The following is a 27,138-nucleotide window of genomic DNA, read 5'->3' as shown; positions in this document are numbered from 1 at the left end:
GTTAATCACTTCATTTTTCTTTATAAAAAAACATAATTTTTAAAGAAAACTAATAAATAAAAATATAATATGTAATAATTTTTATTATTAATATTTATTTAAATTATGCACACACATACACAAAAATATATATATATATATATAATCAAAATAATTTTATTTGAAACAAATATTTATATAAATAATTTAATATTTTTATTTATATTAAAATAATATTTAACCAGTAAAAATATGATTTATGAATGTAGATTAATTTTTAGTCATAAAATATAATACGAGTCATATTTATACAAGTTTTTTTTAAATAATTGAATATATTAAAATTTATAATAATTTTATAATATTTTTAACATAATATAATTTATATATTTCAATATAATATTTATTTATTTATATAATTTTTCATAATTTTCTATTATATTTAATAAATATTTAATTTGCACATATAAAATATTTTAATAAAATATTTATTCATTTGAATTTAATGATCAATATAAACTTTTTATATAATTAATTGATAAAAAAATTCTAAATAAATATTTTTAAATAATGATATTTTTTTAAAAAAATATCATATATAATAACTTTTAATTAAATATTTTATATTATTTGTGTATAACTTATTTATTTATCTTATTAATTAATTTGTTGAGTTTTAAGAAAAATGATAAATATGATGATAATGTAAAAGGGAAAAAGGTGATATGTAGGGGTAACCTCTGGCACAGGAGCTGAGTCCTCTGACTCAAACTTGACCCATCCATTCTCCCCCTTCTTAGTTCTGACATGACATTCTCCATCCAAACCCAACAAAACTCTGTCCCCTTTCAATTTTCAATCTCATCCCTCTCTCTCTCATCACTCTCTCTCTTTCTCACCCCTTCCTGCTCTGCAACCTCTTAGGTAATTCTGTAATTTTATTTTATTATTTACATTCAGTAATTTTCAATGAAAGTAAATATTAAAATAAAAAATAAAAATAAAAATAAAAACAAAAAATCTTCTTCCTCTTATTTTCCCCCTTTCTCCAGAATCGGAAGTGTTCCTTTGATCTTGCAGTTACTAGCAGCTTCGTTTTTCTCCTCTCAGGTAACATTACAACAACAATTTTTCTCCCTTACTGCCATTCGTTTAAGAAATTTTCGGTTAATTATTTTTGATTCTGATCAATCTCTGGAATGTTTCTCATTCCTCCTTGCTTCGTCTATTCGTTTATCGAATTCGGTAGAAAATTCTAGGGTTCTACTTGCTTTCCTCTTGTTTTGTCAAATTTTTTTGTGTGCATTTTCTACTGTGTAATGATCGCCAAAAGGCGTTGTAATGTGTCCGAATAGAAAGAACCACTACTTCGATGGAAAATTTCTGAAGCATTGTTTGAGATACATTGCTAGTATACTTGTTCGCAAGTGATGCATTTGATATAAATTTGATATGCTGCTTTTCTTCTTTTTTTAAAGAAATTTTGGAAGGATATGGAATTGTTGAATGGATATTTGTCAGTTATGTCCTAAAAAAGTTGTTATTACGCTATTTTGGTTTCTCAGGGCTAGGTTGCAGTACTTAAATTATAGAATGAGTAGACCAACAACAAGAAGTAAAAATAAAAGACAGAGGCAAGGGGATGATGGCACTGGCACTGGTGAAATATGGAGGTACCAACGGATGTTCAGCTTTTAGTTTGTGAAATGAAATGAAATTTGTTAATCCTAATTTTTTTAGCATTGTAAATTGTTTTTATGCCTTTTGTATAGGAAAATTTACAATACAGGTACAATAACTGAGGATGACATGAATCAACTATATATGATTTGGAAGCCAGTTTGTTCAGGCTGTCGAGTCAATACCAAAGATAATCCAAATTGCTTCTGTGCATTAGTTCCACCTCCAAATGGAGCCCGAAAGTCTGGCTTATGGCAAAAGATGTCAGATTTTGTTGAAACTCTTGGCCATGACCCAACCAAGGATCTTCGTGCATCTGCTAATTCTCCTGCAGGTCTCACAAATCTTGGTGCAACATGCTATGCTAACAGCATTCTCCAGTGCTTGTACATGAATGAATCTTTCCGAGAAGGCATATTTTCTGTAGAACGAGATGTTCTACAACAACAGCCTGTGCTAGATCAGCTGGCTCGACTTTTTGTGCAGTTGCATATTAGCAAAATGGCTTTCATAGATTCTTCTCCATTTGTAAAAACACTGGAATTAGATAATGGAGTTCAGCAGGATAGCCATGAATTTCTGACATTGCTTCTCTCTTTGCTTGAGCGTTGTCTGAGCCATTCCAAAGTTCTCAAGACAAGAACAATAGTTCAAGATCTTTTCCGGGGAAGTGTGTCTCATGTGACGACGTATGAATCATTGAAGCTGAGCAACTTATTTAATAACAAAAAGATTTTCCTTATAATATTCTAGTTTTTTAGCCTGTTATATATTTGCTCAACAACCAATCTATAATTTTCTCTTTTAATTTTGACCCCTCTCAATCCTTCCACCAGAAGCATTAAAAATGAAAACCTGAAAAGCAATCATAAATGCTGCAAATGTTGTTAACATGTAATGTGATTGTCTGGTGAGTGTTGTTGAATCTTTCCACATGTGTATCTGAGTTTGTTTTGTCTGGGAGAGTATTTTTAGTTTTGTCTATGATTATATTGCATTAACATGAATGTTACATACTTAAGTTCTGAGTACTGTTTGTTGTTGTAATATACTTCACGAGACTTAATTTTTTTCATAACTGATCAGATCTCAGAAGTAACTCCCATAATTTATGTATATATGATCTTAAAATTGTCTTCATATACCTTCATGTTAAATGTATGATTGACCAATTGAGGCCATGTTTATAAGTTATATGACTATGACCTTTGCTGCACATGTATCTAATATGATATGAATCTAATAAGGCTATATGCTTATTTTAATATATATATAGGATATGATGCTTGTAAGGTACATATTTAAATATGTATAAAATTCCACAAACAATAATAAATATGCAATCACAATTCAGCATATCCAAATCAAGAACATACTTTTTGGACATTACTATAAACAAAATAAAAACTATAAAACATTTGTCATTATAAATCCTTCCTATTGCCTACAATTAGGAATAGTATTAATCTCATTCCTTCCCTACGATCATCCAGAAAGAGAACAAATTTCATTTTTCTATTAACAAACAATGCTTTTATGGTTTTATATTATATATGCTTCTGTCTCATATTTAGCTATATTAGAATTTGTTAACTATCTGTATAGGCTTGAATATTTCACAAATAGGTTATGGTGAAGTATCCAAGATTATCGTATTGGATATGTATTAGATATAGATACACATAGCAAATTAGAGTATTAATGCTTCATAGACTGTGACTCTTACATATTTCTTATAATTTAATGACTTATTATGCAGGTGCTCACGATGTGGAAGAGACTCTGAAGCTTCTTCCAAAATGGAAGATTTCTATGAATTGGAGTTGAATGTCAAGGGATTGAAAAGTTTAGATGAAAGCCTCGATGAATATCTCACTGTTGAAGAGCTTAATGGTGACAATCAATATTTTTGTGAGTCATGTAAAACAAGAGTTGATGCTACACGTAGCATCAAGCTATGTACATTACCCAAAGTACTTAATTTTCAGCTTAAGCGTTATGTCTTCCTTCCAAAGGTATTGTGATAGACTGTATAAGTAATTTCTATCTTTTTGATTATTATTGTGAGCATTGTCAACGTAGCATGCATTTTTCATTCTTTACTTTTTTCCCTTTGTTTTATTGCAGTTTTTATGCATATAAGAAGACACTGATTTGATAAAAATAGGAACAAGTTTCAAGCTAAGAATGATGCAGATTTTACCAAAAATATAAATACCATACAAAAAAATTAGCTGCAATGAAAAATAATCTTTCACTTTGCATGTTTTCATCAGCCTTGTAAGGGAAGATCACATTAAAATGTTGATGATTTTATCCCTATGTAATTAATATACAATTTCTTTCCTTTTAGAAAACTAGAGTTCCTATCTAACGAAGTGCATCAGTATACAGAAAACTCATTTTACTAAAATACTTTGTGCTCATTGTGAAGAAGACTTGGATCAATTAAATTAAATAAAAAAATCTATCCAATGCGTGTCTCATCATTAAACCAAACATCTTATTCTCTATGCTTTAAGAGAAGGACTGATGCAAGTACCTTGATTTGTTTTTGTTGTTCTTAATATGCTTTTTTTTATTGGTTTCTTCTAGTAAGATATCTTATCCTTTTCTCTTGTGCATTTCACTCTTCTCTGATTAAATTTAGTTTTTGTGAAAAAAAATGGGTAAATTCTTGAATGGTTTTGACGTATAATTATATAATGTTTGATTTAATTTGCAAAACTCTTATGGTTCTTGATAAGTTTAATGGTTTGTTATTGTAGATAGTGTGAATCTATCATATCTATATAGTTATATTTTTTTGGGGTAAATTACACTCCCATTCGTAGAGAGATGCTTAAATCACACCCTTACTAACAACTTGGTGACTTTATAACATGAGATGAAGATTTTAGGTGAAGTTACAATGCATGGAGGGTGTTCTAAATCCATGAAACACGACTTTGACATATACACTTTGACTTGGCTAATGTCTAAAATATTGAGCACATATATATATTCTTTTATATTCACCTTTTTCTTATGAATAAGCCTAAAAAAAGAATATTAACAGGCATTATTTTATAATGGAAGAACTTGGTGTCTTTATAATTTTTTTTAAAATAATATGAAATTATATCTTTTAAGAAAAGTATATTCACCTTCTCAAATCTACTAAGCTTTTTCTATGATAACGAGCTTCTGTGGGGAGTCATTATTTTTTAATAATTTATTGTATATTTTAAGTTGACTTTCCCATAAGTTAAATAAAGAGTATTAATGACATTAGTGTGATGTCCATCTGAATGGAGGTGTCAGCTTAAGTATCTGAGCTGACAAGGTATTCATAAAGTTTTAGACATTTAGAGTTGCATAGAGAGAAAAAAAAAATGCGATTGGGAGGGTCATTCATAGTTTCTCACAATTGCCAAGAGATTCATTTACGCCCAAATGAAGCATAGCGCATTTTCATCTCTCAAGGAAAGGGAACATAATTTACCATTTTTCTTTCTTAAAACTGGTTTTGTAAGGGTGGTTCTCTATAGATGGTGCAAAGTTTGATTTTCTTTACCACTCATTTCTATTCTGATAGTGCATTTCTATATTCATCTACTTGTGTTGACAGACTACAACAAAGAAGAAAATTACTTCCGCCTTTTCATTTCCCGCTGAACTTGATATGCGGTATAGAATGTCTGAGTTGTCTCAGTTCGACTTGGTATATGACTTGTCAGCTGTACTGATTCACAAGGGAACTGGTGCTAATAGTGGCCATTACATTGCTCACATCAAGGATGTGAACACTGGGCAATGGTGGGAATTTGACGATGAGCACGTTACTAATTTGGGTTGCCATCCATTTGGTGAAGGCTCTTCAAGTTCTACTAAATCCATCAAGACTGATGCAATTCATTCTGATAGTTCTGAAACAATGAAAGCTGTCAGTAATGGAAATGGTTTTAATGCCACTCATTCACAATCTTCGCTTGTGGAGACATTTTTGTCTAGTGATGCGTACATGTTGATGTACCATCTTAAACATGCAAAAAATGTAGGTGAAAGTGGAGGAGGAATTTGTGGTGTTGACCATAAAGAAACAGAGGGTGTTGCTTTGCAAAATGGTGCTCCTCTTCCATCTCATCTTTATGATGAGATTCAAAATTTCAATACCTCATATAATGATGCTTGTCAGCAGTACAATAACAGGAAAGAGTTAGAATTGAGCCGTATTACCGAGAGGAGACAGGAAGTACGATCTATTTTAGCTGAGGCTCCTGTTCAACCATTGGAGCAACCATTTTATTGGATTTCTAGTGAATGGCTTCGCCAGTGGGCCGACAACATTATTCCAACGTTAGTACTTAAATTTCTAGTGAACGCATATTTTAGTAGTGTGTAGCTAAATTCTTTCTTACTCATCATTGGTTGAAATCCCTTTTTGTCAATTATTATGGTATGGTTAATTAATGCATCTTACAGAGTGCTTACTTTGCTATGTATACGCAGTCCTCTTGACAACACACCAGTCCAATGCTCGCATGGGAAAGTCCCAGTTTCAAAGGTTACCTCTATGAAGCGATTGTCTACTAAGGCGTGGAATGCGTTGTTCTCCAAGGTGACTTTTTGCTAGTCTGCTATTACTTGTTTATTTGGATTTTAATTGTCTACTTTGTGGGGTCATTTAGTGATCAACATATGATAGGATAAGATAGGGTATGAAAGCAGGATAAGAAATAATTGTACCAATGATATAGGATGGACAATAGGATAAGAGAATCTTATTTTATCAGTATACCAAAGAACTGATTCGTCAGAATAGGATAGTTATACTATCCTATCATATCTTGGTTAATGGTCACCAAACAGGCCATTAATTGATTGGGAGTTCTTATCTTTATTGCAATTTTTTTATTGTTATTAGTTTTATTTTGTTGCCACTATGTCATAAATAATGATGAAATGTTACCACTTACCAATGTTAATATGTCTTTGGGTAGGATAAATTTAACAAGTAACTCCCTTTCAATCTATTTTGTGGTATTGTGTTGGACGTTACTTGTAGGAGAGATGAAAAGAGGATTTATCAGATGTATTGGAGACAAATCTAGTGTTCTAAATGAACTTAAGAAGTCGAGGGAGTGGTTGTCTTGATCATGACCACATTTCTTTCTGTTGATGCCTGTAACAAAACTAGTGTCTATAGTCATATGGGGGGCTAATGGAACAGTAATTTTCTGACAAAGTCTCATGTTTGCAAAGTATCTGGTTTATGTGAGAAGGACGCCATATAAGAGAAAGAATTGCAGCTTCTGATATAATTGACAGGAAGTGAATGCTCTGCTGAGAGATTTAGACAATGATGATTTTCTTTTTTATGGTTTATTAGTAGTATATTCCCCCCAAATTCTTGTTCCTATTGCTACTTCAGCACTGATCATTTTGCTTTTATAATATCAATGACATGTTCCCTTTATTGACTTCTGAAATTCAGTATGGTGGGGGGCCGGCATTGTCTAATGATAACAACTGCTGGGATTGCCTGATTCACGGGGCTATGACAGTGGTGTCAGCTGACACCTATCGAGATAGAAGAGAATCGATGAAGTCACTTGCGCGAGATATTTTAGATGGAAACTGTCTAGAAGGGAAGTATTACATATCCAGACCATGGTATGATAACAAAATTTCTCTCCTCTCTCATGTCATTCTTGCTACCAAAAAAGGGATTGAAAGGAGTGGGGTTGAATTCTATCACCTGTTTTCATTAGCTCCATTGTTTTCTTCTCTATAACATAGAGAAATATTATAGGCAAATTAGAGTTCAATAGTTGTCTATAAACATTATTTGCAACAAAACATTGTGGCATCATATGATCTATGTAGCTGACATCACCTAGTTGGAAAAGGCATGGTGGTGTTTTTTTTTACTTTACTATACTATTAAGATAGTTTAAAAGCAATGATTTTGGATCATGTCATGCTGAGAAACATGCTTTTGTAGGTTGCAGCAGTGGTGGAAAAGAAAAGTCCTTGATGCTCCATCAGACGCTGATGCTGGACCAACAGCAGCCATTAGTTGTCCACATGGTCAATTGATGCCTGAGCAAGCTCCTGGTGCTAAGCGGGTGCTTATTCCTGAGAGCTTTTGGCTCTTCTTACATGAAGATGCTGTTTCTGTAAAGCCTGATGATCCTTTAGGTGGCCCAACTTTTTCTTCAGATTCTGAAGAGTGTTCCCAATGCAGTAATGAATTATCTCAAGTAGCATGCTTGGAAGACTCCTTGAGGTTTTATCATTCATTCATTGCTATTAATGTAGAGATTATGTAGACAAATTTTAAAATGACTTCTGTCTTTATGCTGCAGATTAGTTAAACAAAGGCAACGTCAGAATCATGAGAAATTATTCCAGGCTAAAAGTATGCCACTTTCTCTGCATTGCAAGTATTTTCTGGTGCCTTCTTCATGGGTTTCAAAATGGAGAAATTACATTACTCCAACCCTGAAGAATTCAGATAAACCAGAAACTTTAGATGGGGTAATTGATTCACTGCTGTGTGAAAAGGTACATTGTTACTTCACCTTGATGTTCTGTCATATTTTGCATCTTTTTCCACTGTATGCAATTAGTTTCTATTTAATGTCATTTTGACTGGTTTGGTTAAATTTGAGAAAAATGTTTATGTGCAACTGTTATGAGGAGAAGATTTATTGCTAAAAAGTATCCTATCCAGCATGTGATAGGGACTTTAGTAGCAGAGATTACTCTTCAACTGATGGAGTGATTGGGTCTGCACATTGATAACCTTTTCATTCTTTCTAATTTAATCCTTAGGAAATTGTTATGATGAGTTTTTTTTTTTTTGGGCACCAGCACTCGCAGCTTGTTGAAAGACCTCCTGATTTGGTTTTCAGACGTGGTGCTATAATCCAGAGGGAGTCTTCTGTAAGTTTGTTTAAAAAACAGATTATTTTCTATAATTGTGTCATGAAATCTTATGTTATTTTCTTATTTGAGACAAACTAAAATCACTTATTTTAGTATGTTTTGAATCTCTTTAAATATTTAACCAAGTAAATTATGAGTCCTTGTCATCTATTTGCTCTTTCATTTTGTTTCTCCATTTTCGCATTGTAGTTGGTGTAGTTTTTTGTTACTTATAACTGTATTGTCTTGTTTCTATGTTTCATTCCATCAATTATGTGGATTCTAGGCAGGTGGCTTAACCATTGTAACTGAGAATGATTGGAAATGCTTCTGTGAAGAATGGGGAGGTATTGAGACCAAAGGAATATCTGCAACAATTGATAATGTTAATGATTCAGAGAATGTTTTGACTGGATCCAGTGAAGAGATGCTAATATGCAAGGATCAGCTGGGCACTGTGGATAAGATGAATAATGAAAATGGATCTGGACAAATTTTAATTAAGACTTGTCCTGAGGTAATCCAAAACTCAGCCTTAGTTGATTATGCTATGTTTGGCCCTAATCCTCCATTTCTTGCACTTTAGTCTTTTAGAAAATAAATCTCACGGTTGCAGTTTTTCATACATATATTACACTTTAGTTCTGAAAGCTGTGTTCTTGGATTTCCTGTTTTCCCTCTGCTACCTCTTAGATCCTAATTCCTATCATCTCATTGATGTCACAATAACTCTTGTTTGAGAAAAAAATGTTTCTTTAAATGTTGCTGAATAAATGCATCAAATGTGGAAAAAAAGGTATTCTCAATTTGTGCATTTAACTTGATTGACAATATTCTTGGTTAATAATGTAAATGAAGTTTGAAGGGTGTGTGTGTGTGTATATATATATCAATGTAATATTTAGCTGACTGAATAATATACCCTGCTGCCACATTCTCTCACAATTCTATAATCGACTTGTGTCATTGCATTTTTGTGTCTAGTTCATTCTGATATTCTTGTGCAAAATTATCTTTCTTTTAGTGGTTAATATATTTGACCTCTTGTTTGCACTATTTTTTTTTTCCTTTCAATGTGCAGGTTTGTGAAAGTTGCATTGGAGAAAGAGAGAGCTGTGAGCTAATGCAGAAACTTAACTATTGCAACGAGGACATATTTGTAATACTTGTTCGTGGTAAGGAGGTACCTAGATCAATATTGGAGGCTTCAAAAGGATTCATCGAAACAGATCGGCGAGTTTCCAAACGTTCCCGCAAGACTAAAAATGGGAGTTCAATTAGTCTAAAAGTTTCTGCTTCAACATCTTTGTATCAGCTGAAAATGATGATATGGGAATCCTTTGGGGTATGTCTAGTGTATGTTGAATGCATTTGCTTTAGTTCAGTTTATGGAATTTCTGACACTTAGGCTGGTGCATAATATTATATACATTCTTGTTATTGAAGCATATTAGAAACATTCTTGGGCTCTTATAATCTTATGGCCAAGTAGCCAAAACCTCAAGTCATGCAATTAAAGTTTTAGTACGAGTTAGTATCGAGTTTTAGCCATGGAGTAAGCATCTTATTTCAATGTGAAGGAACTAATCATACCTCAGGGATTAAGCATCATTAGATAGGCATTATCTTCATAGGGTATACACATGAAATGACACGATAGGTGGTTTTTTTCACTTTTATCATATAGCCGATGTTATTTTCAGCATTAATGATAATCAATGAATTGGTATAAAAGATGACACAGCTTCATGATGTCTAAGTTTTTTTATCATGAATCTTATCAGTGATGGTTGCCCTCCCAGGTTGTTAAGGAAAACCAGATACTACATAAAGGTGATAGGATAATTGATAGCGAGAATGAATGTGCTACCCTCGCGGATGTGAACATATTTGCTGGAGATCAGATTATAGTGAGAGACTCTGAGATCCATGAAAATCGAGATATTGCTGGTAAGCTATTTGATAGAACCATAGTGGCAATGTGCAAGTAATGTTTTTTATCCTCTTAAAGTGGAAAATGGAAATATAGGATACACAGTCAGAAATGAATTATCTTCATGTTTTGCAGATGAGCTTTGCGATGATAAAATGGATCTGCAGCATACTGAGGAAGGGTTCCGTGGAACACTTCTCACAGCGAATGTTTCATCCCAGGTTGTTTAAGAACTGCACTCTCAGTAGCTGATATATCTCTGTAGCATCTTTTTGTTGGTGTATATATATCTAAAAAAATCAGTTGAATGAAGTAGTTCGGTAAATGTAAATCCATGTGCCTGGTGCTTTTTAAGTTTTAACTGTCAACTCTACTTTTTGTCCTCCAAAGCCAAGATAAAGGCAAATTTTGGAATGTATTTCTCTACTAGTAACTCGAGGAACACGCATATTGTTAAAAGTTCAGTTAAAGTTTAGAATGAGAAAAACAATTTGGGAAAAAACATTGTGAGAAAAAAAATATTATTTGTTTTAAGTTTACTTATTTATTATGAATTATGAATACTTATCAGTTATTATGAAGTCCGTCTACCTTCTGGTTATTTTGGGGGTTACCTTCATCATAGTTTTCAACATGAATTATTTATTATTTTTAACCGTTGGCCGAATCATATCTATCCTTTTTTTTCAAACAATTTACGCCAACTAAAAGAGAATCTCGTGTTGTATATAATAAATTAGTTAGTCTTCTTACTCTTGCATAGGAAACACACGACTTCTCTGAGATATTCTTTTGTTGTATATAGTAGACACTAGATACTTATTCACTATTTATTGTGCTTTGTACATATTTGGGTCAATAGACTTGCACAGTTTAGTCTTGCTATCTTTCTCTTTTCTCAATTTATTGTATGAAAAGAAATGGTTAATATTTCATGAGACGTCATTAAAATTTACTAAATTATTTCACTTTTCGTTTCATATGATTGAAATGAAAATACAAACAGTTGTGTAATTTTGATAAAAATAAAATAAATGAGCATCAGTCTCGGAACACATTCTTTATGTGTGGGAAGGGGTTGGAGGACTCACGCATGCAATATATTACAACTAAAAAAATTAGTTGGTTTTTTTGACAACCAGACACGTTTGGTTATTATTTTTTTAAGACCTACGTGACAAATAAAACAGTGGTTAATCCATCACAAAATAAAATAAAGCACATGAGCAACGATCAAGTAGAAAAATTGGGAAGGAGTAAATTTATTTATTTGTATCAGAATAGAATGATCATGTGTGTTTTGTTCTTGCAGTTGCAGGGGTATTGAACCATTTATAAATTCAACGTATATGATTTGAAGAATTATGGGATGACACCGAACCATCGATCCTAACCAGCATCTACTGCTCCTTTACTCCTTCTAGTACGTGAGCCATCAATTTGCATATCCTTTATTTATTGTGTTTATTCACACATACAATCATAACTTTCATCGTTAAATATATTGCAAACAGTAAGACGATCACTTGCAATGGTAGCAGAAGATCAGGAACGGACTCAGCGCTTGAAATGACATTGCACAACCACATAGCCAATTTAGATGATGTGAAGTAATCAAAGACCCTTGTTTGCGATATAAGCTTAAGAAAAACTTTAGTTGCGTGTTTTAGCTTACGTTTTGCCGACAGTAGAGAGTTTAAAATTCTTCCAATTCTTCCTGCATTATCATAATCATATTATTGTAATTATACCCAGGTGTTGCTAAACATTCGTGAGAAAAGTAAAATTGTTACCGGTAAAGTTGTCAAGCCATTTATAGGCTTATATACAGTGGTTTAGATGAACTAACTAATTCCTAACTAATAATTTATAACTACTTTTAATATTCCTCTAGAAGTTGGAAGTGCATGTATGCACTTTACAATTTCCTAGAAACTAAATTTTTAACATTAGATTCAGAAAAGTAAAAAATAATAAATAAAATTGTATCAAACGTTCCCAAGAAGTTGGAAGTGCATATTTGTATCTTACGGCTTGGAACGGGTGATATCAAATGAAACCTAATCAAATCCAAATATTGAGGTAATTATCAAAGCCAACATAGATAAACTACTTAATCACTTGGTAGCACTATAAAGAAAAAAAGACACTAAAAGTGAAAATTGAATAGTGTTAATAAAAAATTTACTTTTTCATGAAAGAGTGAGCCAAAAGAATATAAAGTATTTTTATATTAGTTTATCTCAATCATTAATGTTACATCCGGTTCTTGATCAAATTTAATTAAGTTTTATTATTTTTTATCAAAATATAAGTATTATTTCACAAGTCATTTTTAATTTAACCCATGTATTTTTTGACTTATTTCTTCCAACAATTATTAAACTATTCTTTAACAGAAAACCTCTCTAGACTTCAAACAACCAAATATTTTTTTATAAATAAGATTCTTCAAGCTCAAAACAATTAAGTATTTTTTTATAGTTAAATATTTGTAGACTCAGTAAAAATACAAAGTTAAAGTTGAGTGAAAAGACTATGTTATTTGACTTATTTTTAAGATGTGATACAATTATATTAAGTATAAGGTTTATATACGAAAAGAATGAATATAATTTTTACAATTTGCATTCTTTTCTCTTTTTGTGATTCTTCAAACTTCCTAATATAGGTGCTTCAGTGAAGATAATCCTTATAAATCCTTGAGTATTTCTCATGTGGTTAATAAATAATAAGAGTTTAGGATTGGTAAGGAACTAGATAGAGCACTTGTGAACAAGTCTTAGATAACTACTTTTTTTGAAAGTCTTTGTGGAGAATCTATGTTATTTTTACTCAGATCATTATCCTATCATATGCACGGGGTGGGGGGGGGGGGGATTGCAAACACACTTCATGAGAGACCTTTCAACTTTCAAGCAAATTGGGTGACTCATAAGGACTATGATATGGTTGTTAAGAGAGCTTAGGATAAAAAGTCTTCAAACATGACCCTTTGCTTGAATCGAGTGAAGGAAGATTCTCTTATCTTCAATAAGAATATTTTCGATAATATATTTAAACATAAATGGATAGTTCTAGTGAGGTTGAAAGGGTTACAATTAACTCTTGGAGAGAGAGAAACTGATAGTCTCATCTGGCTTGAGAAACAACATTCATGAAGAGATTTAGCTTCAAGAAGAAATTTTATGGTATTAAAAATTACATGAGAATTGGGTTCATTTTGGTGATAGGAATACTAAATTCTTTCACATCCAAACCCTTGTGTGATGCAAAAGAAATAAGATTCATGGACTCTTCTTAGAAGATGAAACTTATAACCTTAAGGTTCTAAAGAAGAAGGCTTGTAGGTACTTTCTATCTCTCTTTGTGGATTACAATCCTTATAATATTCCTTTTCAGGCTTAGGTTACTGCATAATTGAGAAATGAGGAAACTAATGCACTGATATTGTCGGTGTCAAAGGAAGAGGTCCATAGCATGGTCATGGGTATGAAATCCATGAAAGCTCTAGGTCGAGATGGTTTTCAACCATTCTTTTACAAATAATATTGACAAATGTGGGTCGATATCTCTACAACCTAGTTCAGAATGTGTTCAACTGTGGGTTTGCAGACTCAAACCTCCTTGATACCCTTATTGTGTTAATTCATAAGGTAGATCAACCCTCTAGATTGAAAGATTTTAGATCTATAAGTATTTGTAATGTGGATTTTAAAATTATAATGAAGGTTATTGTTGCAAGAATAAGACATTTTCTTTAAAATATTATTAGACCCTTCCAGAGTAGTTTTATTCTTGGAAGGGGTACTACTAACAATGTTATTCTGGCTTAGGAAGCGGTTCATTGTATTCACAAGTCAATATCAAAGAAAGGTATATAGCCATTAAGGTTGATATGGAGAAAGCTTATGATAGAGTCACTTGAAAGTCTTTGCATGAGGCAGAGTGTAACGACTCGGCTGGCCGCCACACATAGATCAACACCACAACACCACACAGAAAGGACATACATATATCCAATTAAATTATATACAATGTCTAATCTGGGGCCTGAAAATATCAATGTACAAATACAGCCCAAAGTAGCTAAACTAGTGGCCAAAAACAACAAAACATCAAAAGAATAACTCCATCTGCCAGCTGCAGACCTGCCTCTCGACACCAACCTAACCCTGCTCTACTCCCATACAACGTATGATCATCGCAGTCCAAACCACATGGAAACAACAAAGGGTAAGCTAGTGAAAAACATCAACATATATACGTATAATTACAAGAATTATAATCAGCTACAGTTAACAGCATATCAACCAGTTTAACAACATTAGCATATAGTATATTACAACATACATCATTCAGCAATAACAGCAGTAAACACACAATGCATCGTCACGCATATCAGCTCGGAGATCTCCTACAACAGTTCAGCCTTACGGCCTACAACAGCTCAGCCTTACGACCTACAACAACTCAGCCTTACGGCCTACAACAGCTCAGCTAGCTCATATCAGCATGCAGCACAACACAACAAATCAGCATACATCAGCATACAACACAACTAAATAATAAATAACACAGCTTAAATAGCTCACAACACAGCAATATTATAATTCAGCATTATCATCTAACAGCACAATACTATTCATCATTTACAGTTCAGCTCAGCATATAACAACATCTATCAGCAATTTCATCAAAATTCAACATATATCAGCATATAAGACAACATATCATCCGCGCCTGGCGCACTCATGGTCGCGCCCGGTGTGGCACAACCAGAGAGCATCAGGGCTCAAACGCGCCCGGCGCAATACCTATTGCGCCCGTCATGCTAGGAGGCAGAGACCTCAAATGGTCTCACACGCCCGTCGTGCAAACCCGCGCTCGGCGCAAGGTAAGCAGAGACTTTCCCCAAGGTCTCACGCCCAGCGCAATATCAATTGTGTCTGGCGCCACCTCTGGCAGAGACTCCGAAGGAGTCTCCATGCCTGGCGAGACAGGGTCACGCCCGGCGTCACACCAGAACCTCAAATACCAAGTTACTTCCTGATATCGCGCCCAACACGGTCCCATCACGCCCGGCGTGGGCCATCCAAAGGCTCACATTCTCAAGCTCGCCCGGCACACACACCCTTGCACCCGGAAGGCTTGCCCAATGAAGCCCTCTGGTAGTCACGCGCCTGGCGCGAAGAACTGGGCCCAGCGTGATGCTCAGCAACAACCCTCAAACTTTCAAAATTTTCTTCAAGACTTGTAAAAACAACCAGAAAACCAACATGCAAACCAACCAAAAGTTCACATTTTCATCAAGCATTAAGAAAAACGCCTCATTTTCAACATGCAACCTCAAATCATGAAAATCCCCAATTTTTCACCCAAACCCCCGAAAACCCCAAAACTCTATTTTCATCGATCTCAGCCATCAATCCGCAAAAATCAACCATCATGTGAGTTTCTAACTCACTAAAACAAACAACCGGCAAGAAAATTCTAGCTTCCCTTACCTCGGTGCGAGAATCCGAGTTTTCGGGAAGGAGACAAGCTTGAACGAGGAAGAAAAGGAGAAGAAGGAGAAACTCCGTACGGCTCAACTAGTAATCCAAACACTACTCTTGACCAGCACCTTGAATCCAAGCAATGAGAGAATGAAGAGCCAAGTGAGAATTGAGAAGGAAGAAGAGAGTGAAGAAAAGAGAGTGAGAGTGGAGAGTGAGTGAAAGTGATGAAGGTTGGGGAAAAAGGAAAACGGAGGTGGGGGCCTCACACAGAGATCCTGTTCGGGTTTCCTATTCCTATTATTAAGCTGATAATGTGGGGGGTGACAGGTTCTAGATTAGCTATATTATAGAGTGGTTCAGCTTTAGAGGACTTCGCACCACAAAGAGGTTTAAGACAAGGAGATCCACTCTCCCCATAAATTTTTGTTTTTTTCCTGGAGAGATTAACATTAAAGATTAACAAGCTAGTGAAGGATGGTGTTTGGAATCCTTTGTTGCTTTCTATAGGTGGTCCACCCTTGTCTCACCTCATGTTTGCAGATGATTTACTCTTTTTCTAAGAAGCCACGATGGGTCAAGTTGATGTTAAGAGAATGATGATCGAGTTTTATGCACCGTCGAGTCTTAGAGTGAATCTTCAAAAATTTAAATTCATTTGTTCTGGAGGGAATAGTAGTGATCAAAGAGTTAACCTTGCTAATAAACTTGGTATTAGCAGTGCTTCATCCATGGGGAAAATATTTAAGGCATAATATTATTACTGGAAGGGCTACTACAAGTGACTTTGATTATGTCGTTAGTAAAGTTCATAGTCGAACAACTGCATGGAAAGGGACATTGCTTAATCTCGTAGGAAGGGTTTGTTTGGCTAAGGATACTTTGCTTTCTATGCAAACATATTGGCTCCCCAGTGCATTTGTGACAAGCTCAATCAGCTCTGCTGTAGTTTCATTTGGTTTAGAGATGGTGTTTCTACAGGGTGGAGTCTCATTTGGTGGGATCAAATTACTAAGCCTAAGATAAATGGTGGATTGGGTATTTGTGTAGCCTGTTCTACGAATACAGCTTTACTGGGAAAACTTATTTAGAAATTTATTGATAAGCCTGAGACTCCATGGGTGAACCTTCTAAAGCACAAATACCTAGGAGATTACTCCATTCTTGCTCTCAAAAGGTCGCATAACCCTTCCTACACATGGCGTAGTATTTTGAAAGTTGTTCAAGCATTGGGAACTGGGTTTGAACCCAAGTTGGGGAGCGGAAGCTCTTTTCTCTTCTATGAGGATTGACTTGGATTAGGCCCTATATGCGATTTGGTCCCTTATGTGCATATTTCAAACACTTAGCTTTTAGTTTCCGATATGCTTGGCATAATAACATATGGAATCTAAATATGTTGAGCACCCCTATCCTATTGAATATCAAGGAAATAATCTTGAATACCACTATTCCTAGCCCTGCCTTTGGGTTAATACTTTCGCTTGGAAGAATAATTAACTCTTCGGGGGATTACATGTCAACCTCAACATATAGATGGCTACAAGAAGATACTAGCCAATATCATCATCTTATTTGGAAGAAAGTTTGGAAGTTCCTTGTGCGGTTGTGCCATAAAAGACCAAGTTGTTTTGTTGGCTTTAACTCCACAGTCCACAGTGTTCTTCCTACCAATAGCAAGAAACAAGAGTGTCATCCTTCTACCTTTTCTACTTGCCAGCGCTGCTCTAGATCTATTGAAACCATTTTACATGCCTTAAGAGACTTCCAATACTCTAGAGAACTCTGGACAAGGATGGGTTTTGACGGTGAGGCTTTCATATGGGCTAATAACGTTCTTACTTGGTTTGGTAATATTGTGAACTCCAAAGTCCAAAGACTCCTCAAGGATCATATATGTTCTTTGGTGGGCCTGGAGATGGAGAAATAATAACATATTTGAAGTTGAGAATGATATACGAAAGATTGATAGAGTCATGCATAGTATCCACTCGTCTATTGCGGAGCTTTCCTACCTACTCAAAAGTTTTCACCTGCTGGGAACTAGTAAACCTTCTTGGACTCCCTTATGAATTAGTTTTATTAAGTTAAATGTTGATGTGAGCTTTGTTCATTCTCCAAAAAACATGAGGATTGGTGGGGTTGTTCGGGACCACACTAGGAGATGGTTATATGGCTTTACTAAATCTGTTTGAAGGGGTGACCATATTCTAGTCGAGCTTCTTGCTATCAAAAAAGATCTTGCAAGATGTTGGGATAAGGGTTGGAAATATATTATCTACGAATCTGACTGCTTGGAGATCACTGAAGCACTTCCTAACAGGTAAGTTGGAAGAAACCAACGTCATAAACACAATGGTATATGTTGGAGAAGATTCGTATTCTTTTGAGAAGGAATTGATGTGCCAACGTCACTCTTATCAACAAAGATACAAATAAGGTGGCAAATAGACTTGCTAATCAGAGTAGATCAAAGATTGAAACCTGCACTGATATAGCCTCCTAACAGCGTATTGAAGCTCTTAGTTTTAGATGTTTTGAAACCCACGTAATCTTGCATGCATGGGGTTGCGTAAGTTTTAGTTTTGGTTTGGTATATGATAACTTTGTTTTCCTTTTCTATTTTTTTTTTCTAATTTCTCCCGTAAAAAAAATGAAATATCTTAAGGGAATTGCTACGGTACCCTTAAAGATCAAAAAATTTCGATACATTTTTTTATGATATAAATTTATAAAAAAATTTATAAAAAAAAGTAATTTAATTATAAAATAAATAATTCAAATTATATTTATAAAATAAAAAGTAAGATAAAATTATAGAAATTAAAATTATAAAATTTCAATGATGTTATAAAACATTAAAAAAGAAAAGAATTAATAAATAGTAGAAATAAAAATTATTAAAATTATAATATAGAAATTAAAAAATTTAAGATAAAAAGATAAAATTACTTAAAAAAATTCAAATTAAAATATAAAAATTCAAATATTTTAAGTGAAAAGATAAAAATATATTTAAAAAATTATTAAAATTAAACTATTTAAATATATAATAATATTATTACAAATAAAATTATAATACATAAAATAAAAATAAAATGAATAAATAATTTAAAAATTAAAAGAATAAAATATCATAAATATTATTTAAATAAATTATTAAAAATATAAAATATAAAATAAAATTATAATTACAACTGTACCGATACCCTCTCAAACAATGTGAGTACCATTGAATTTCTCATATATTAAATCATAAAACCGTTAATTTTGGGGTTATTAATACCAAAATTAACAATTTGTTTCAAATTGACATATATTAAATTACAAAAAAGTTAATTTTGGCTTAATATTTATATATAGTAATATAATATTTTTATATATTTGTTATGACATGATATATAAATAATATTCTTTTTCTTCCTTTAGTTTTGATACATTTGAATGGAGTTTTGAAAAAATAATATTTTGTTAAAAAATAATATTTTGATACATGTGTTATGATATAGTATATGAATAATATTTAATTTTATTAAAAAATTCAAAAAATATTTTAATATATAAATTTTAATTATTAAAATATTTTAATAAAAAAATATTTTATTGGGATATATTAATTTTGATATATTTATTTATTTTATTGATTTTTAGTAGCAATTTATTTTATACTATTGCAGAAATTTAATAATGATTAAAATATTTTTATCAAAATTTTTCATTAATTTTGATATATTTGTTATGATTTAATATATAAATATTATATAAATTTTGATATTTTTTTTGACAAAATATATAAATACTATATAATATTCATTTTCTTCCTTTTACTTTTTATATATTTTTTTTATAATTTTTTTTAATAATATATATATATATAGAAAGAAGTTATTGAAGAAAATAAATATTTAAGACATATTAATTATTGGAGGCAAGTTTTAATATGCAAAATATAGTAATTATCAATATTGATTTTTTATGTTTTTATTGGATAAGTTGATTATTTTTTTATATTAGTTTATTTTATTCGAGCGAGTTTTGGAGGCATGAAGTTGTTGTAGAACTTTTTTTTTTAATATTATTAAATTAATATATATATATATATATATATATATATATATATATATATATATATATATATATATATATATATATATATATATATATATAGTAGGAGGAGAGTTCGATCCTTGAAAAAAACAATCATTGATCAAATTTAAGTTACCTCCTGAATAAACCAAATTAGTCTAAGGCGGTATCCAAAACACTAGTGCAAAACTAAAATAAAAAAAACATCTGTGTAATTTTTGCTAATTATTAAATTGTTCAATAACTTTATATTAAATGTGAATTTAATTTGTTCAATCGTTGAATTATAATTTCATATCACCTTGTATATTAATATAAATATTATATAATATATTAATTTTCATATTTTTATTTATTTATTTATTTTCAATAATAATTTATTTTATATTATTGTAGAAATCTAATAATGATTAGTAATTATTAAAATATTTTATCTATATTTTTTCATTAATTTTGATATAATATATAAATACTATATAATATTCATTTTCTTCCTTTTATTTTTATATATTTGTTTATAATTTTTTTATTATATATATATATAAATAAGTTATTGAAGAAAATAAATTTTTAAAATATATCATATATTCATCGGAGAGAATTATTAGAGACAAGTTTAAATATGCAAAATGTACTTGTTATTAATATTGATTTATATGTTTTTACTGGGTAAATTGATTATTTTTTATATTAGTTTGTTTTATTTGAAAGAGTTTTGGAAGAGAGTTATCCTATAAATTTTTTCTTTTATATTATTAAATTAATATATATAGTAGGAGGAGAGTTCGATCCTTGGTAAAAATAATCTTTTATTAGATTTTAGTTACCTTCTTGTTGAATTAGATTAGTCTTAGGTAAAATCTAGTATACTAGTGTGGAACCCAAAATAAATAAATGACATTTGTGTAACTTTTACTTATTATTATATCATTTAATAACTTTACGTTAAATATGAATTTAGTTAATCCAATCGTTGAATTATAACCTTTAATTACTTTTATATGTTTATATCAAATTTGGTTTAAATTAAACAATAATTTGAAGATAATGAAAATTTTTATATTTTTATATATTTTGAAATATATATTATATTAATTTTATTTTACAAGAATAAAATATTAAATTATTTTAGATTGATATAAAATTTATATATATAATTTGGGGGTAAGAAATTTTTAATCGAATAATAAATTTAAAAAATTTACATTAAATTTTAAAAGTTAATAAAAATTTTAACCCTTCCCTCATAGTACATATTCATTATAATGTTATTAATTATTAATATTATCTCTATATCAATAATCAATAATTATGTATAATTATTTTATTTATTTTAATGATTCATGAAATATAATTAATAATATTTTTACTCATTAACCATTGTTAGATGAAGGTAGGGTGAAAAACCCCATCGAAGAATCTGGATTCATTGTCTTGAAGAACACGATACTCTCATTTCCACCGCTCCTTTCGTCACCACAAAACCCTAAACCCTAATTTAAAGCCAAACCCTCTCTTTCTCTAACGCCCATTTCCACAACCTTCGTTTCACTTTTTTCCTATCCGCCATGGCCGCCGCCGCCTTGCTCCGCTCCCTCCGACGCCGCGACCTTCCCTCTTCTTCTCTCTCCGCCTTTCGATCGGTACATCACTGTCCTCTCTTTCGCATCTCTCATTTCACTCTTTCTGCACGATTAACCTTACTTCGTGTTTTTCTGAGATGTTTGCTGAGTTTGTGTTACGAATATAGTGAATCACTTTGTGTTTCATGTTCAGATTCTTGCCTCAGCTGTTTACAAACTATAACTTTTGAATTTTTTGATGATTGCTCTTTAAGATCTCTAAAATGAGGTTATGTGTGCTGTGATTATGGGATTTTTTCGAATCCGCTTATATCAAATAAAAAATAAAATTTTAACTAGTCAATAATATATACTACTAGATCATGGAATATAACAGTCTTAGAAAGGTTTTGAGAACCGTGTTACGCACTTTCATAGAAGATAGAGGCACTTGTTACTTTGGGTGTTACTGATTATTGGGTTATGTATTGGCTTGAAATTTCGCTAAATTATATGCGGGGTTTTTCTTGTGCAGCTGACTTCATTGTTTTTCATATACAAGTATGGATGCTGTTTCGTTGTTGTAGCTAATCTGTTTTGTTTTTGTTTTTCATAACTCACAATTTTAGACATGCTTGTCTATTTTGGACCTAGTAACTATATGAACAATTGTTGATACCATGGCGTCATTTGTTGAAAAACGATTGTTGAATTTGTTGATCATGTTCGGTGAGCAGCATTCAGAAGGTAAATTTAATTTTCTTATATGTGGTTGTGGTCATGCAGTTGACAAGCAGCACAAAGGCATCATATGTAGGTCACAAGTGGGCAAGTTTGTCTCGACCATTCAGGTGCCATTTGTTGTTCTGGTTTCATGGTTTTTACTCTTATAATTATATATAGAGATTTATGATACTTTCAATCTCAAGCTTATTCATTGTAAAACTTTATCGTCACTGCAGTTCAAAACCTGCTGGTAATGATGTCATTGGAATTGATCTGGGTACCACCAATTCATGTGTTTCTGTTATGGAGGGAAAGGCAAGATTTTCTCTTTCAATTTGTTTATATATGTTTTAAGGGGTGGTGTCTTTGCTGACTAATATTTATGACATTTTCAGAATCCCAAAGTTATCGAGAATTCCGAAGGAGCTCGAACAACACCATCAGTAGTTGCCTTCAACCAGAAAGGGGAGCTTCTTGTGGGTACACCAGCCAAGCGTCAGGCTGTGACTAACCCAACAAACACTCTTTTTGGAACAAAGCGTTTGATCGGTAGGCGTTTTGATGATCATCAAACTCAGAAGGAGATGAAGATGGTACCGTACAAGATTGTTAGGGCGCCCAATGGAGATGCTTGGGTTGAAGCCAATGGGCAGCAGTATTCGCCTAGCCAAATTGGTGCTTTTGTTCTCACCAAGATGAAGGAAACTGCAGAATCTTATCTGGGAAAGTCAGTTTCAAAAGCTGTAATTACTGTTCCAGCTTACTTCAATGATGCTCAGAGGCAGGCAACAAAAGATGCGGGTAGAATCGCCGGTCTTGATGTGCAGAGAATCATCAATGAGCCCACTGCTGCTGCACTTTCATATGGGATGAACAACAAGGAGGGTCTCATTGCAGTTTTTGATCTTGGAGGTGGAACATTTGATGTCTCCATCTTAGAGATTTCTAATGGTGTTTTTGAGGTATTAACAATTAATTCTCATATGCCTTTCTTTCTTAACCTGTCATTAGGATTTAGGAATTATGTTTGAAACTGTTGCTGATAACTTTTTGTGTTCAGGTGAAAGCCACAAATGGTGACACTTTCTTGGGAGGAGAGGATTTTGATAATGCTTTATTGGACTTTCTAGTGAATGAATTCAAAAGAACTGAGAGTATTGACCTTTCGAAGGACAGGCTTGCCTTGCAGAGGCTTCGGGAAGCTGCTGAGAAAGCCAAAATTGAACTGTCTTCAACATCTCAGACAGAAATCAATCTTCCTTTCATCACTGCTGATGCATCTGGTGCAAAGCATCTGAACATCACATTGACAAGATCCAAGTTTGAGGCTTTGGTAAACCACTTGATTGAAAGAACAAAGGCACCGTGTAAGAGCTGCTTGAAGGATGCTAACATATCTATCAAAGAGGTTGACGAGGTTCTTCTTGTTGGAGGGATGACCCGTGTGCCTAAAGTCCAGGAGGTGGTTTCAGAGATCTTTGGAAAGAGCCCTAGCAAAGGAGTAAATCCTGATGAGGCAGTTGCCATGGGAGCCGCAATTCAGGGTGGTATCCTACGTGGAGATGTTAAAGAGCTACTACTCCTAGATGTCACTCCACTTTCTCTGGGTATTGAGACTTTGGGTGGTATCTTTACCAGGTTGATCAACCGCAACACCACAATTCCAACAAAGAAGAGCCAGGTAATAATGTTTATACAATAACATGCTTAATTGAAGTCTTTCCCAACCACTGCAAATATGTGCTAAATACTTTTTTTTTGTACCTGGTTTGGTAATTTTAGATGTATAGCCTATTTAATTTTGTTAAATACACTCTTTGCTATTTGGTAGAGTTTACTCTTGACTTGTGATATCATTGTTTCAGGTGTTTTCAACAGCAGCTGACAATCAGACTCAGGTTGGTATTAAGGTGCTACAAGGCGAGCGGGAAATGGCTTCAGACAACAAAATGCTAGGAGAATTTGAGCTTGTTGGGATTCCTCCTGCCCCAAGAGGTTTGCCTCAGATTGAAGTCACATTTGACATAGATGCCAATGGGATTGTTACTGTCTCTGCCAAAGACAAGTCCACTGGGAAAGAACAACAAATTACCATCCGATCTTCTGGAGGACTCTCAGAAGATGAGATTGATAAGATGGTTAGAGAAGCAGAGTTGCATGCTCAGAGGGACCAAGAAAGAAAGGCTCTCATTGACATCAGAAACAGTGCAGATACAACCATCTACAGCATTGAGAAAAGTTTAGGTGAGTACAGAGATAAGATTCCCAGTGAAGTGGCCAAAGAGATTGAAGATGCAGTTTCAGATTTGAGACAGGCAATGGCAGGGGACAATGCTGATGAAATTAAGTCAAAGCTTGATGCCGCAAACAAAGCTGTCTCCAAGATTGGACAGCATATGTCAGGTGGTTCTAGTGGCAGTTCTAGTGGTGGTTCCTCGGCCGGAGGTTCTCAGGGTGGTGACCAGGCTCCCGAGGCTGAGTATGAAGAAGTCAAGAAGTGAGGCATGTAGGTGACGTTTTGTAGCATTTGTTTCTTATTAATCATCACATAATTGCAAGAATACAAGGTTACTTTTTTTTTGTATCTATTTTTGAAAGCCAATTTTTACCGGAAGGCTGTTTGATTTGTAGCACTGTCGGAGTCCGAACACGGCTGTTTGAATAACTACATCGAAATTTTTGCAAAAATATTGTTCATTCGTGATTGGTTGTTACTAGTATTTTAAACTAGATTAAAATAATTTTTTCAAATATTTTCGAAAATAATTCTAAAAATGCTATAGCATAATATAGTTAAAATAGTCATTCACGATTACAATTAATATATAGAAGTTAATATATATATATAAGTTGATTCGATATTAATGAACACTATTACATATTGAATAGGTTAAATAGAAATTATGGAAGTTTTTGATGACTTATTTTTCATATTTAACTTACATTTATACTTGTTTTATAATATATATATTTTTTATATTGCACATGTATCATCTACACGAGACAATTGGGTTGTTTTCTAATACAAATAATCATGTTAGTCAAATAAGACTATTATAAGTAAAAAAAAATTTATTTTAGTATATAACACAATTTTATATTCATGATTAATTCACATATTTTTTTAGTGATTTTAATATATTATATGAGCAAGTGAGTTTTTAAACTTGTCTACACTCTTTAATATTTTATGAATAAATATAATGTTTAATATGCACTTGTCCACCATAAGTCATGAGTTAATGGATCACATGTGTCATTGGAGAGCCTATTAGTATTTCTCCATGTTTGATTATGAGAATGAGAAATACTAATAATATACATTATACTCTCTTTAATATGTTGAAATTTCTGGGAATTATAATCAATGAGGATAAGTATGTTAAGATAAGTATGTTAAGATGAGTATATTAAAAAGTGCATTACTAATATTTTTTTATTAAAATTATTTAAACATCTGGCACACTTTTTTTTTAAATTCATAAAACCGTCTATTATAAATGCACGTGAACTCAAAAGATAACATCATTCATATCTTTTATGCTATTGTTATGTATTGAAATTTGTTGTATTTTATATAGATTATGCTAAAAAATTTAATTAGTTCAAAAAACAATTCTTATATATTGAATATAAACTACTATACATCTTATATGAAAAGATTTTTAAGATTTTTTTCAATGAAAATTTTTTAGAAGATCTTTTTTATTTCTTATCAAATTCAATTTTATTTATCATAATTATATATAAATTAAATTTTAATATTTTTAAATAAATTATTAATAAATAAAAAATAAAATTGTTACAATATAACTCATTTATCATAAATTTTAAATATAATTTATATATTTAAAAATATATTTTTATATAAATTTTAAATATAACTTATATATAAAATAATATTTATTTATACATATAACTTATTATAAATTTTAATATATTTAATAAGCATCTGAGTCTATGCTACATGTTAAAACATTAATGAAAATTTAATATCGAACTCAAGAGATAAGGTAGATAATCATATTAAAAATTTATCATTAAATAAAATATAATTATAATATATATATTATAAATTTAATGTTTGAATTATTGAAATTTAATATAAATAAATAAATAATTTTATCTAAACTTAATCTTGTATTTGTATTTTTGTTCCCTTCCAATATTTTGAAATGAATATCATATTTTGTTACATTAATAGATGATTAATTAATGCATGATTATTCATACTTAATTTACGAGGAGTCTCATAACTAATTTGTTCATTTCTCGAAGTAGTTAAACATCAACTTGAAAATAAAGTTAAGGTAGTCAAATATTATATTGGTGATAAATAATATGATAGATAATGAGTAAATCAATGTTTATATGAAAGTGAGAATCCAAAAACGCATAAATTAATCCTTTTTTTATTATCAAATTTAACACATTATATAATCATATCTATAAATTAAAAAAATTAATTAGTAATATATTAAATATGATTGTGTATTAATTAAATTTGCATTTTACATGTAATTATTGAATGTGAAAGTTAGCAACTTTGAAAATGGTGTAAAAATTAAACGTGTAAGTTTTTATTTTAATTTTTTTATTTTAGAATGCATAAGTTATTAAAATGTAAAATATAAACTTAAAGCGTGTGGTTCGGCGATAGGGTTAATTCACGTTTAAACAAGATTAGGGATTCGAATCCTGACTTGTTATGCAGTGGCGTTAATATCTATCTAAACTAAAAAAATGTAAAATATTCGGAACA

General features: G+C 31.9%; 2 protein-coding genes across 4 annotated transcripts; both read left to right on the top strand.

Annotated features, from left to right (window-relative positions):
• The first annotated feature begins 727 nt into the window (after nucleotides 1-727).
• Nucleotides 728-12,252, top strand: LOC109807826 (ubiquitin carboxyl-terminal hydrolase 26). 3 transcript variants are annotated; one of them, XM_020370477.3, is made up of 17 exons: nucleotides 729-903; nucleotides 1,032-1,089; nucleotides 1,545-1,652; nucleotides 1,752-2,348; nucleotides 3,419-3,674; nucleotides 5,270-5,997; nucleotides 6,151-6,259; nucleotides 7,136-7,314; nucleotides 7,646-7,930; nucleotides 8,010-8,208; nucleotides 8,518-8,589; nucleotides 8,858-9,088; nucleotides 9,653-9,916; nucleotides 10,374-10,521; nucleotides 10,640-10,725; nucleotides 11,817-11,927; nucleotides 12,019-12,252. In XM_020370477.3, exons 3-16 carry the CDS (start codon nucleotides 1,573-1,575, stop codon nucleotides 11,829-11,831), a joined length of 3,249 nt encoding a protein of 1,082 aa, XP_020226066.1. In that variant the 5' UTR covers nucleotides 729-903; nucleotides 1,032-1,089; nucleotides 1,545-1,572; the 3' UTR covers nucleotides 11,832-11,927; nucleotides 12,019-12,252. The 3 variants fall into 3 exon arrangements, with proteins under 3 accessions (XP_082933709.1, XP_020226066.1, XP_020226068.1); XM_083077583.1 differs by lacking the exon at nucleotides 1,032-1,089 and having other exon boundaries at nucleotides 728-903; XM_020370479.3 differs by lacking the exons at nucleotides 11,817-11,927; nucleotides 12,019-12,252 and having other exon boundaries at nucleotides 10,640-11,105.
• A 9,258-nt stretch (nucleotides 12,253-21,510) lies between these two features.
• On the top strand, nucleotides 21,511-25,064 carry LOC109808436 (heat shock 70 kDa protein, mitochondrial). The gene is made up of 6 exons (XM_020371440.3): nucleotides 21,511-21,731; nucleotides 22,437-22,501; nucleotides 22,613-22,691; nucleotides 22,772-23,338; nucleotides 23,437-24,057; nucleotides 24,242-25,064. Exons 1-6 carry the CDS (start codon nucleotides 21,657-21,659, stop codon nucleotides 24,875-24,877), a joined length of 2,043 nt encoding a protein of 680 aa, XP_020227029.1. The 5' UTR covers nucleotides 21,511-21,656; the 3' UTR covers nucleotides 24,878-25,064.
• The last annotated feature ends 2,074 nt before the right edge of the window (nucleotides 25,065-27,138 follow it).

Source organism: Cajanus cajan, chromosome 6 (genome assembly GCF_000230855.2).
Source record: "Cajanus cajan strain Asha chromosome 6, NIPB_CcT2T_4, whole genome shotgun sequence".
In the NCBI taxonomy this organism is placed as follows: domain Eukaryota; kingdom Viridiplantae; phylum Streptophyta; class Magnoliopsida; order Fabales; family Fabaceae; genus Cajanus; species Cajanus cajan.
The sequence above is the reverse complement of the archived record's forward strand: the minus strand, read 5'-3'. Positions and strand labels throughout refer to the sequence as shown.

Excerpts from the sequence above, each read along its gene's own strand:
- LOC109807826 (XM_083077583.1), top strand. The coding sequence starts at position 1,573 with ATGAGTAGACCAACAACAAGAAGTAAAAATAAAAGACAGAGGCAAGGG. Across the intron at positions 9,089-9,652 it reads TAATTAAGACTTGTCCTGAG|GTTTGTGAAAGTTGCATTGG; the intron begins GTAATCCAAAAC and ends TTCAATGTGCAG. Across the intron at positions 10,522-10,639 it reads TGAAAATCGAGATATTGCTG|ATGAGCTTTGCGATGATAAA; the intron begins GTAAGCTATTTG and ends CATGTTTTGCAG.
- LOC109808436 (XM_020371440.3), top strand. The coding sequence starts at position 21,657 with ATGGCCGCCGCCGCCTTGCTCCGCTCCCTCCGACGCCGCGACCTTCCC. Across the intron at positions 21,732-22,436 it reads CTCTCTCCGCCTTTCGATCG|TTGACAAGCAGCACAAAGGC; the intron begins GTACATCACTGT and ends GTGGTCATGCAG. Across the intron at positions 22,692-22,771 it reads TTTCTGTTATGGAGGGAAAG|AATCCCAAAGTTATCGAGAA; the intron begins GCAAGATTTTCT and ends TGACATTTTCAG.